General features: G+C 56.5%; 1 protein-coding gene across 1 annotated transcript in view; it reads right to left on the bottom strand.

Moving 5' to 3' along the window:
* Positions 1 to 8499, bottom strand: part of DOT1L (DOT1 like histone lysine methyltransferase) — a 52854-nt gene extending 44355 nt beyond the window's left edge. The window contains 1 exon segment of the mRNA XM_029218422.1: positions 8370 to 8499. Coding sequence (XP_029074255.1) covers positions 8370 to 8450 — 81 coding nt within the window. The 5' untranslated portion in view covers positions 8451 to 8499.
* Positions 8500 to 13378: the final 4879 nt, after the last annotated feature.

Here is a 13378-nt window from a genome sequence, read left to right as displayed (position 1 = left end):
AGCACAGAGCCGCGGCCTCACTGCAGGGTCCTGGGAAAGCAGCCGGAGTAAGCACAGCCGTTCCCGCCTGAAAAAGCACGCTGTGCGCAAGCCGGGGGCTGTCATCAGGCCTGAGCCGCCACCAAGCCCATCCCGTCTGCTCCCCTCCCCTGCCCAGCTCAGGTGAGGGTGGGGGCCACCCATGGGGCTGGGGAGTCTGGCTGTCCCACTCGGCAGGCCCCCTGCCTCCTCCTTGACCATGAGGACAGGTGTGGGAACAGGAACTCCACCCGGACGCCCGCAGGTCTGGTTCTGCCCCTGCTCATCCCCGCAGGCCCTGCACCCGGCGTGAGGAGCCTGGACAGGAGGCCTCCTGGGTGCTCACTGCCAGGGCACGGCCCACCCCTGAGCACGCAGGCTGGTTCACGGTGACAGGGGCATGACATCTGGAAACATCGTCCCTGGAGAACCCGGCGAGAGGCAGGGGGCAGAGACTAGGGAGGAGACAAGACGTGGACTCCGTCCTCCTCTTCCCACTTGCAGCAGGAAGACGCCGGGATCCAGGGGGCCTCCGAGGCAGGGGCATCACACCGGGACGAGCATCAGAATCCCTGGTCAGAGTGGAGTTCTGGGGCTCACCCGCCAAGTTTCAGAGTCAGCAGGTCTGGGCCCCAGGAACCTGCATTCCTAACCAGTTCCAGCTGGTGGGGAAGCTGCTGGCCCAGGGGCCCTGCTCAGAGAACCACCGGCCTGAAGCAAGCAGGGACCACACTCTGTATCACCGTCTGCTGGGGGCAGAAGTGCCCAGGAGGTGCCGAGGGGGAGCACCCTGGGACTCTGCCCGCAGTCCCCACTCCCCAGCAGGCTGCAGGGGGCACTGCCTGCGGGCTGGGGGTCGCTGCCTTCTTCCCCGAGGCTCTGCACACCTCCGGAGACCTGGGGTGGAGGCCAAGGCAAGTGGGACAGAGCGGCCAGGATGTGATGCACGCACTGCTTCCCAAAGTGGAGAAGCACAGCGGGAGGAGTCAAAGGCACGGGAGATGGAACACGGCGGGAGTTCTGCTGGCTGTCTGTCTGCCTCTCTCAGTGGCAGGGCTTTGAGAGCAGAGGTCTGGCTGGAGGAGTGGAAAATCCACAGAAGGCTCTCAGTCTGGGAGGAAAGCCAGGTGGGTGAGCAGAGGGCCCCGAGGCCCAGTGAAGGAGCTCAGCCTCACCTCTCAGCCTGCGGCCCCACTGGGGAGCACCTCTCAGCCTGCAGCCCCGCTGGGGAGCACCCACTTGCCAGGGAGAGGGAGCAGGGGATGAAGGGGGAGGCGGAGGGCCAGCGCCTGCGGTGGGCCTGAGTATTCAAGAAGCGAACAGCTTTTCACTTGAAAATGAGTGCATTTCACACAGGGGCAGGGGTGGCAGAGAGACTGGCTGTGCAGCATCACACGGGTCTCGTCCACAGTCAGCCCCGGATGTCCGCAGGCCCCCAGCAAGGGGGTGCTGCCTGGCACCAGGACTGTACCTGAGGACAAGCCAGGCCAAGGATGGGAACCGCCCGGTAAAGCGATGCAAAGGAGAGAGCCAGGAAGGAGGCTCTCCTCCCACCGCCCACCCGGTCCTCTCCCCGCAGGGCCAGGCGACAAACCAGGCTGGTCTCGGGACCGAGCCGCGTCGCAAAACCCTGCCCACGAGACCGGCACTGCAAGGAACAGTCAACATGGGAAAACAGGAAGGGGCTGCCGGGACCCCATGAGGCCAAAGTCCAGCTGGAGGAGGAAGAGAGAAGAGGGAGCAGGCCCGTGGCTCCCGGGCCACGGACACGGTGGGCCCATGGCCCTGACCCGGGCGGGTGGGACCCGCTGTGCACACTGGGGCCCCGATGACCAGGGTCCAAGGAAGGAGCCCTCACGAGGGAGAGAGGTCTAGAGCCTCACTGTGCCCACAGCGGCCCCTGGCCACCTGGACGAGGGGCAATGGTGCACGCTGGCCCACTCCAGTGACGTGTGCTGTGAGCACAAGATGCACGCAGATTTCTAAGACAGCACGTACATGCATACCCACACGAAGTAAAATTGCCCTTTACTAATTTTTTAAACGACACATTGAAAACGTAGTATTTGGGCTATACTCGGTTATGTACAACGCTATGAAAGCGTACCTCGCCTCCCCCTTTTGACTCGTCACGTGGCTCCCAGGAGGGCATGTGCGTGGCTCCTGTGCCCCCTCACCTACCGCCACACCTGTGGGAGCGTTTCCAGACCTGACCCTGAGCTCCACGCCTGGGTCCACAGCTCACAGAAGACAGTCTGCGCAGAGCCAGGACCAGCTGGGACGCCCTGCTGTCCGGGCAGCCGTCCTTCTGCAGGATGGGCATGGGTGTGTCCATAGGAGGACGGGGTGCCACGGTGGCTCCAGGGGTGACAAGACCATTTCAGTTGCTTCAATCCAAACTAGCCCACCTGTAACAGCCCAGGCCACCCAGCCACACAAGGAGCGCCTGCAAGTGCTTAGCGCCTGACGCCGGGGGTCCGCGTGGAGGGGCCGTCGTGCAGTGACTCCGGTGGGACGGGGGAACGCAACGACCAAAAGTTCACCATCAGAACTTTTCTTGCCCTCACCAAAGAAAATGCTTTCCTGCCACAGAGCAGTCTGGCCTGAGGCCGAGGCCGTGACGGGAAGGGAGGGAGAGCCCAGGGGCCGAGGGGGCACAGCTGGAGAAGGACTCGCCCGGAGCTCCGCAAGCGACAAGCAGCAGCACGGCCTCCACCCCGCGGTCTCAAAGGCCAAGGCAAGCTGCGCCCCCAGCCTTCAACTGTCTCCCACTCCAGCAAGGGGTCCTGTTAGCACCGTATCAGTGCAAGTGACATCGCCCCACCCCAGGACCAAGCCAAACGAACGCCTCTCCCGGGGCCTCGAGACCCCACAACCTGGTCCACACACACGGGAGCATCACTCAGCCACGCAAAGGGGTGAAGCCCTGACACTCACAACAACGTAGACGGACCCTGAGAACATGATGCTCAGTGAGAGAAGCCAGACACAGAAGGACACACAGTGTGTGATTCCACTGATGGGAGCCGTCCAGAACAGGCAGATCCACAGACACAGAGAATGGGTTCCTAGTGTCAGGGGCTGGGGCAGGGGACTGCGGGCCCTTTGCGCTGATGGAACGTTCTGGAATTAGAAGTGATGGCTGCACCGCTCTGTGAATATAGTAGAAGCCACTAAATTGTACACTTCATATGGGTGATGTGTGAATGCTATCTTGACAAAGCTGTTATTTAAAAAGACACAAAACCCACAAGACCCAGCACGGCTCCTCTTCCCCTTGTCCCGCCCCTTCACCTGGTGTCTGTCCCAGACCAGGTGTGGGCCCAGCGTGTCCTGCGGCCCCAGCACCTGCTCCCCGGTGGGAGCCTCACTCAGCCTGCAGGGTGAGCACAGAGCAGATGCCAGGGAGCCACCTGCAGACCAGGGGAAATGTGAGCCACCACCACCATGCTACGTGCAAATCCTTCCCGAGACCTCCCCACCCCGAGCCTCACAACTCCCGCCATCCCTGTGGGCACCACCCCGTGGCGGTCCCCCGGCCCCCAGCACACAGCCTGCAAAACCCCTTCCCCACCCGGGAAAAGACACATCAGGTTTTTAAGGGAGAAGCATTCTCAGAGGTAACCTCTCTCACACACCGGCTGCCCGTGCACCTGGTGTGAGTCTAACGTGCTTTCCGGGCATTGGCCGCGCACCGCATGACTGAGGGGATTTAAACGGAAGCCCCTCAGAGATGAGGAGACATCGTCATCCAAGGTCAATACTAAGTGAAGCACACAGCCTCCGACCTCCCAACTGCAGCTCACGGGAACCTGTGACTCGGCAGCCCTGCCAGGCGCCCTGGACAGGAAGAGGGCCCGGTCCGACACAGGGGCGCCAAGGAACAGAGCCCCGGGCCAGGCACCGCGACAGCGCCCATGGGTGGGGAGAGAGAGTCTGGGAAGGAACGACAAAGGCAGGCGGTGAGGGAGGCACTACAGAGCCACGTGTGAGCTGTGGAGCACGGCAGACAGACACCCGGCACGTCCTCTGTGAACACCCTTGGGACCGCTCAACGCCATGGGTGCGGCACGAGACCCGGCTGGTGGGAACGGCACGGACAGCTTGAAGGGACAGAGAAGATGCCAAAGAGGCCTCCAGGCAGCGCCCTGAGTGGGAGGAAGGAAACAGGACTGTCATCCCACAGCCAGGGAGAGAAGGCGCACGCACTGGGGCAGAGCGCCAGGACCACGAGAGGAGGACACGGGAGAAAGAAAGAGGCAGGAGAGGGGTTTCCTGGGAGATGAGCGTCGGGCCGGGACCCAGGGACGCGCAGACACAGCCAGTCGCACCCTACAGGTCACCGAATTCAAAAGGGACACCAAACACTCTGTATCTTGATTGTACCAATGCCAACAAAATCATTACATCGGTGCGTAGCTTTGTAAGATGCCACCATCAGGAGAAACTGAGTAAAGAGAACGTCGGATGTCTCCGTCTTATTTCTGATGGCTGTGCAAGAATCTACAATAATCTCAAAATAAAAAGTTTAATTAAGGAAAAAAGGATGCAGTTCCTAGAGGTAGACTGGGGGCAGGTCCCCTGCAGTTCCCGCCACCTCCTGCCTAGTGAATATCCAAAGGGCCAGCCACCTCTGGCTCCTCCCACCAGGAACAGAGTACACAGGCGGCATTTGGACGTTAAGGTACAAAAGTACAAAAGCTAACAGCCACGTACGTATGGAATATCAGGCTTTTCCGGTGATCCCTTCCTCTTTAAAGAGGCTACCTCACTCACAGAAAGTCGTTAAAGGGTTAACCTGCCTTCCACCTGAGCTCAGATCAGGCAGGACTCATACCAGCAGAGGTCAGATCAGAAAATATCTTCTGAGTCACAGGGAGGGATGGCTCACTCGGCCACCCACTTCAGCTACTACTCACAGTTGAGTGAAGGGCATGACTGCTCAGCGGGCATTCATCAGAGACTTGTGGGCTCGGAGGAGGAAGCCAGAAGCAGGCGGGTACAGTCACGCTGGGGCCGCTCCACGCCCACAGCCTCAGTGAGTCACGGAGGGGAAGGACCACTGCACACCCTCGCAGGCTCCTGCCCAGCCATCAGGCAGCCGAAGATACCACCTGCTCCCTCCTGAGCTGAGACCCGGTTTTCCCACCAAAAGAAGGGCCATGCTGCTTTAGAAATGTTACCATGAGCTACAAGTGGATATCTGGGAACTCTCAGTCACAGAAGGAACAAAACTCGCCCTGCACCCCCTGCACCCCGCCCTCCCATTTGTCAATTGCGCAAAAGCCCATTTTGGAGGCTGGACACTTCCGCGTGCAGACGGCTGTGGCTGTTTGCACTTCCTCCTGCGGGTGCCCCCTCCTCAGAGAAGCCACCCACACCTCCCCCAGGGCAAACCTGGCAGCCCCACCCTCTGGGACCTCAGCTGGTCCTATATACAGGGCACTACACCTCAGGTGACCTTCTGTGTTTATAGATCACCTACCGTCCTTCGTTCATAAGTTTCTTGAGAATAAGAATACTGTCTACTGTCCTCTGCGCCCCCTGGAACACTGAGTGTAAATATCCAGGAGGTGCTTGCAGAATGAATGAATCAATGAACAAACAAGCTCAGTCATTTCAAACGTGCGGTCACATGAGTAATCTGACCTTCTGAAAAGTTAAGCTTCTAGAAGGAGCCCATTTTCTTAATGTATTCAGCATCGAGTCATCACAAAATACGAACTCTTATAAAGTACCGCCCCCTCACTTCCCATGAGAAAGCAAAATTCCTCAGCGGGGAAATGGGAGGGTAGCAGACTTTACCCGCAAAGCTTTAGGAAGGCTGCGGCTCGCTGAGCACTTCACTAGGGCCCCTGACTGCTTGCCTGGTAGTGGGACAGACACACCAGGAACGGCTGCTGACCAGCAGGAGGAGCGCCCAGCCAGGCAGGCAGCACACCCCGCACCCTGCCAAGCGAGGTCCGGCCAGCAAGGGAAAGACGCTCTCCACTTCAGAACCGCCCACCGCTAGAAAGCCAGGTCCTGCCAGGGCCTGGACACATGAGGCCTTTCTTACAAGGGTTACAAATCTGTGGCCTTGCTCTGCCTCGAATAAAAGACAGAGACGGGGACAACGTGACCATCTCCAGATGAACTTTCATCTTTGTTTCAAGTGCCTGGGTGCTGGGTCACAGTGGATTTCTAAGTTCTTCCAATACTCAAAAATACCAATTTCTAAGATGCAAAAGGGTTGTTAAACATACACTTAGCACAGTCCCCAGTCCCACTCCTGAGTATTTTCTCAAGTGACGTAAAAACCCAAGTTCACATGGAAACCTGCCCTGGGATGTTTACAGCAGCTTTATTCCTGATCCCCTCAAAACTGGAAACATCCCACAAGTCCTGCCACCTGCAGGCAAATGGACAAACGGAACATGGAATACAACACAGGAAGAAAAAGGGGTGACTTCTCATACCCGCAACAACAGGGATGACGGACTTCCCTGGTGGTCCAGTGGCTAAGACTCCGCACTCCCAATGCAGGGGGCCTGGGGTCCATCCCTGCTCAGGGAACTAGATCCCGCACGCCGCAACTAAAAGATCCTGCACGCGGCAATGAAGACCCCATGTGCCACAACTAAGACCCACCACAGCCAAGTAAATAACTAAATAAATAAATATTTAAAAAAAAAAAAGGGATGAATCTCTGATAGGTTTTGCTGAGCCAAAGCAGCCAGAATCAAAAAGCTACATACTGTTGTTCCATTTATCTGACTTTCTGGAAAAGCCAAAACCTTAGGGACAGAGAGGAGATTAGTGGCCAAGAGGCTAGAGGCACGCTGGCGCCAAAGGGCAGCAAATGGGATGACGGGATTGCTCTGCCGCCTGACGGCGATCATCTGTCAAAACTCCTAGAACTGTGCACTACAAGTGAACTATGCTTCACGGCTACTAAGGATAAACGAATTATTACATTTTGAAAAATGCGCCGGCCAGCCAACCGGTACATGACAAGTGCAGTAAGAGGGGCGGGGGAGGTGAGGCAAGTGGATCAGCTGGAGTTCTGAAGGTTCTCCCCACTTTAAGTTTCCGTGCCCTGGGATGTCTCCCCGCCCTGCCCACTGCTCAGGCCGCCCACCGGGCCACCCGGAGCTACCCAACCGGAAAAGCCAGAGCCCGGGCTCAACCGCGCCTCCGGGCGCAGGAAGGGCAAAAATAGAAAGCGCCGGTGCGCAGTGGCGGGCTGGAAACCCTCGGACCTCGGAGAACCGGGGAGAACCGCGGCCCGGAGCCAACATCGGCTCCCGGGCGGTCCCAGCGTCCCGACCCCGCCCCCGGCCGCGACACAGTTTCCACAAACTGACACACACGGAGCCCGCGCGAGGGGCGGGGCGCGCGGGCTTCCCCGCCGGGTCCCTGGAGGCCGGTTCCCCGCAAGTCGAGCGCGCGAAAGAGCGCCCCAAAGGCGCCGGCCCACGGCGCCCGCTGCGCTTTCCCTCCCAAAGGCGGGCTGCAGGGCCCAAGCGTGGACCCTGGGACACGAACACGCGCACCACGCCGCCACAGGGGACGAGAGGCCGGGCGCCCACCCGGCTGGGCACCCTACATTTCTGGAATCACCGGGACGCCTGTGTAAATTTCCGTTTGCCCTGTCATTTTCCAAAGGCCACTCAAAATCAGGGGACAGAATGCCTCCTCTCCAAGGGTCCGGCCAGCCCACCCACTCAAATTAGGGAACAGAACGCCTCCTCTCCAAGGGTCCTGCCAGCCCACCCACTCATGATCAGGGCACAGAACGCCTCCGTTCCAAGGGTCCTGCCAGCCCACCCACTCAAGATCTGGGAACAGAATGCCTCTTTTCCAAAGGTCCAGCCAGTCCTGCCACTCAAGATCAGAGGAACAAAATGCCTAACTAAAACAAAACAAAAACACAAAAAACTGGAAAGAGGGAGAAAAGGGTGTCCTCAAAAATAAAAAAGCTAAGCACGTTGACAGCGCCAAGAATTAACTACCAGCAAGAAGAAACCCTACATGTCAGATCATAAAGTACGGACAGACAAGCCCGCCGGCAGTCCAGGCCCGGGGGTACCGGGGACCCCAGCCCGGCAGAGCCAACGGCAGCCCGGCTCGGGCGCCCCTCGGAAGCGCGGGCTCCCCGCGGCCGAGTCTGCGCCCCCGGCCGGCCCCGTCTCCCCTCTGCCCACCCTGCGCGCGGAGGCTGGAAACGGCCGCGGAGAACCACGGCGGGGCGGGAAGGAGGGTCCAAAGAGGGTCTCGGGACTCGAGTCGCTCCGTTTCTCGGTGGGCCCCGCGCGCGCCGTGGGGGAAGAGGGGCGGGGGTCCGGGGGGAGGGGACGGGCGGCACTCACGTAGACCGGCAGCGGCCACGGGTAGACGGCGGGCTCAGCCCCCACGGGCGACTTGAGCCTCAGCTCCAGCTTCTCCCCCATGTCTGCGCGCGCGGCCGCCGCACCATGCTAGTCGGGCGGTTGGGGGAGGGGCGGGGCGCCGCCGGCGGGGGCGGGGCAGGCAGGCGGGCGGGCGGAGGAGGGCGGGCGGGCGGGCGGGAGGCTGAGGGGAGGGGGCCTGGCCTGGGCCTCAGCCGCCGCCGCCGCGCTCCCGTCCGGCCCCCGGCTCCCTCTTTGTGGTCACAGGCCCGGAGCCTCCAGCGCCGCCGCCATCTTGGGCCGGCGTGAGGCGAGCACAATGAGCCGGGGGCCGGGCTGAACCACTCGCGGCGCGCGCGCGGGGGGGCCCGGCGCGAAGAGGCGGCGCGCTCCCGCTGCCCCGCCCGCCGCTCCGCGCGCGCCCCCCCTCAGCCCCGCCCCGTGGGCTCGCCCGCTCTCACGCACGCACGAACGCACGCACGCACGTCCTCGGCTGCCCCCGGCCTCCCCCACCGGCCCGACGTGGGGACCCGGGGAGACCCCTCGGGGCCTGCGGTGGCGGGTTCGAGTCCCCCTCTTGGCGTACCGTGACACCCCCCCCCCCCGTCATTAATGACTATAATTCCTCATTAAATGTGACAGCCGGAATCCCTGCTTCTGTTCCCAAGAATGCCGTGTATTTAGCCTATGCTAGGCACCAGACTCTGGACGCTCAGTACTGGCCAAAAAAGGAAATGCCCTGCCCTCTTGGCGCTCCCATTTTAATTGGAATAGTAGTGACAATGTTCGGGGGAGATAGTAAAGTGTCATCAACGCTACGGGGATGGTTAATTTCATGTGCGCGCTGCGCGGGGCCCCGGCGACCACAAACATCCCAGATATGGTCAGGAAGGTATTTTTCAGATGAGATTAACACTGAAATCAGTCCACTTTGCGTAAAGGAGATTGTCAGTGCCACGGCGTGGGTGGGCCTCGTCAGTCAGTTGAAGGACGAGAGAAAAATGAGGTTCCGTAGAAAGAGGGAACTGTTCCTCCAATGGCCTTCAGACATCAGCTCTTCCCTGTGTCTCCAGCCCAGAGTCCTGCCCTGACTTGCCTGCCTCACGGTCACATGAGTCAACTCCTTAAAACAAAACTATATATGTAAAAATACTGAATATATACAAGCCTATTAATTTGTATATGTGTGTACACATATTATATATGTGTGTGTACGCATGCATATATATTGAATATAAGGTATGTACATACACGTTTATATGTATATACACATATGTTTATATGTGCGTGCGTATGTAGTATATGTGTAAGTACTATATATAGTATACATAGAAACCTATATATTTGTGTGTATATATTGTATATATGTATGTATGTGTATATATATAGTATATGTATTATACATGTGAACATGCTGTATATATACACACCCATATATTTATATATGGGTGTGTATATATACAGTATATGTACACTGTATGTATGTATGTATACAGTGTATAGGTGTGTATATATGTTGTATACCTGTATGTGTATATGTTGTATAGGCATTATATGTATATATGTATATACTGTATATATACACACTTGCGTATGTATTTATATGTGTATATACATGCGCACATTTACGTATAGGTGTGTATGTGTGTATATACATTGTATATATGTATGTGTATATATTTTATATATATGATATATGTATGTATATATACTGTGTATTTGTATATACAGCACATATATATTTTTATGCTATATGCTTTTATATGTAGGTGTATATGTGTGTCTATATGTATGTGTGTGCATGTATTGCATATATTATATGTGTATGTATAGTATATGTGTATCTATGTATACTGTATATATACACACCTAATATATCTTTGTATGTATGTATATATATATGATATATATGTACCTAGGTGTGTATATCGTATATGTTATATGTATGTGTACGTACTGTATATATACAAACCATGCATTTTATTATATGTGTGTATGTATAGTGTATATGTATGTGTGTATTGTATGTATTATGCGTATGTGTGTATACATACTGTATATATACAAACTATGCATTTTATATGTGTGTATATATGTATGTGTGTATTGTATATACTATATGTGTATATGTCTGTATACATACTGCATATATACACAGCTGTATATTTTTGTATGCGTGTACATATGTACGTGTGTGTGTATATACACACACACCCTATGGATTCTGTTTGTCTGGAGAACCCTCACTGATACGGACACTTATGACAATTGAGCACCTGCTCTTTGCCAGCGAGGGAGCCAAACGCTTGTCCTTTCTGTGTCTCCCTTAAGTGTCACAAGTCCCGGGAGGGAAGGTGATGCCGCTCCTACCAGTTGAGGTGCCTCAGGGTCAGAGAGGTGCACAGGGCGGGGGGCTGGAGCCCGGTGGAGCCCAGGTGGAGTTCTAGCAGCAGTACAGACTAGCAGTCCCACTTCCCCGGGTGCCTCTCCCAAAGACGCCGAGGGAGAGACGGGGTCTGAAGGAGGGGATGAGGAAGCTTCCGTGGGTCTGCAAGCCCAGACCAAGGCTGACTCGTCAAGGGTGTTAGAGGTCAGGACTCTGGTTACCCTGGGGATGGGGTTACAAAGAGCCATTCCCATTCTGAGAAAGTATCCATTCTGCTCTTGTTTGTATGTTCACCCCCCTCCCCCAAATCTTTTAAAAACAGATTCTCTTGGTTGCTGGGAGCACACACGGGGAAGTTGTGTGTGAGGGGGTGTGATCCAGGGGACAGGGAGGATAAGCCCCCCACTCGTAGGGCCAGGAGTGGCTCAGCTTTCTGAGCTAAGGATGGCCCGTGAGGTCCCAGAGAGAAGGGTCCCTGCTCCGTCCCTGCTCCGTGCACCCCATTCCCAGCCTGAGAAGTCCAGGCCCCCCCCCCCCCCCCGCCACTCACACACACACACACACCAGGGAGGAGAGCCAGTCACCCTGGCTCCCAGGCTCCGGCTCCAAGGCTCCCGGCACTAGGAGCTATTTTCAGCTTTCATGCCCTAGGACACGCCAGAGCTATTGTCTCCGGAAACTCTCTGTCTGTCTCTCGCCCGCCCGCCATCCCTCCCTCCCTCCTCCGCCTCTTCCCCTCCCGCTCCAGCTGTCCTGCCCTCCACCCTGCATTTCTACATAGGATGGCTCGCTTCTCCCCATGCCCACCCCCACCATTCGATGGATGTCAAAGCAAGTCCTGGGGACTTCCCTGGAGGTCCAGTGATTAAGACTCCGAGCTTCCACTGCAAGGGGTGCGGGTTCGATCCCTGGTCAGGGAAATAAGATCCCACATGCCGCCCGGCACGGCCAAAGAAATAAATGAATAAAAAATAAAGTTATAGTGATGAAACAGCCCTAGTGGTGCAAGGATGGGACGTATAGCTCTATGGTAGAGAATAAAGGTCCAGAAACAGATAGATGAGAACTTGATATGACAGAAAGTGGGGAAATTAAGGAGTTTTCAATAAATGGCATTAGGACAATTGCATATCCATGTGGGAAAAAGTAAATTAAAAAAAAAAAGCAAGCCCTGGTCAGGTGTGACCTTGGCCCCAGGGCCATTGGCACAAATTGTGCTGTGGGACGTTCTTCCTTAGACTCCTCCCTCCCACCTGTGTCACTGTCACTTCCTCCAGAACCTTCCTGGACTCCCCTACACAAGCCCGGGGTGTGCCCTCACCCGCCCACCCTGGATCACCGGAATTCCAATCCCGGCCCACCCTTCCCCGCCAGGTAAAGAACTGTGCCTGGTCAATAAGACCGTAGAGGTCCTTGGCCATTGCTACTGCAGTTGGAATTGTTACTGCGTTTACACAGGGTGACCAACACCCGCCGCCAGTTTGCCCAGGACCGCTCAGGTTTGAGCGCTGGAACTGTGGGGAAACCCTCAGTCCCGCGGAACCCCAGAAGGCTGGTCAGCCTATTTAGGACAGATCTTTCACTTGATCTCCCAACCCCCGAGAGCCAGAAAGGGAATCTCCCCCTTCCTTCCATGGTAACCTTCATTCATTCATCCACTCATCCCTTTATTCAACTCCTTTATTCAGCAAGTATTTATGAAGCACCTACTACACAGCAGACACTCTTCTAGGTGCTGGGGACAGTAAACTGAGAAGGTGTGATTTATTACATGGGGATGATGTCTCAGAGACCACTGAAGGGCAGGGGAGGTGGGAGAGGGAAGGGGCAGTTCTAAATGCAGGCTCTGACGGGATTGGGGCAGACCTTGCCCTGGGCCAGGCTGGTTGCTTCAACACAGCTGTCCTCGCCCAGGGCCATCCTGCCCCCACCTCACCCAGTTCTTCGGTGATGTCTGGGGAAAATCTGTGGTTTTCACACTTGGGAGGGAGGGGCCCCTGGAATCAAATGGGTGGGGCCAGGGATGCTCCTGAACCCCACACAGTGCCCAGGAGGGACCCCCAGCAGAGGATGACCCGCCCCAAGTAACCCCAGTGCCGCGGGGGAGACCCTGTACTAACATTATTCAAACCAGCTGGTGCCCCCAGATTCCTGCACAGGCAGGGACTCTATCCGGGCCACCTCTGTATCCCGAGGTGACCTAGAGTGGGGCAGCCAGGAAGGCTGAGATGAGTATCGGGGGTGAAATGACAAATCTCTGTGCCCACCCTCCCCGCCTCACCCCAGGGGCGATGGCCTCTATCTCTTCCCTGTGCAGGTAGCTTTTCCCTGAACCATTTCTTCTTGTCAAGGTCCCTGTCGCAGGTTGGATTCCCCGAAGATGACGTTGAGAGCAAGGATTGGAATGCAGGTTGTTGATATGAGACGTGCAGAGAACAGATAGAGCTGCCATAGGGTCCTGCACTTCCACTCCTGGGCATAGATCTGGAGAAAACTCTAATTCGAAAAAATGCATGCACCCCTGGGATTTCCCTGGTGGTCCAGTGGTTAAGACTCCGTGCTTCCAGTGCAGGGGGCATGGGTTCCATCTCTGGTTGGGGAACTA

Source organism: Monodon monoceros, unplaced genomic scaffold, assembly GCF_005190385.1.
Source record: "Monodon monoceros isolate NGI ecotype Baffin Bay Population unplaced genomic scaffold, NGI_Narwhal_1 Super_Scaffold_12, whole genome shotgun sequence".
NCBI classification, from domain to species: Eukaryota; Metazoa; Chordata; class Mammalia; order Artiodactyla; family Monodontidae; genus Monodon; species Monodon monoceros.
This window is presented reverse-complemented; position numbering and strand designations above follow the sequence as displayed.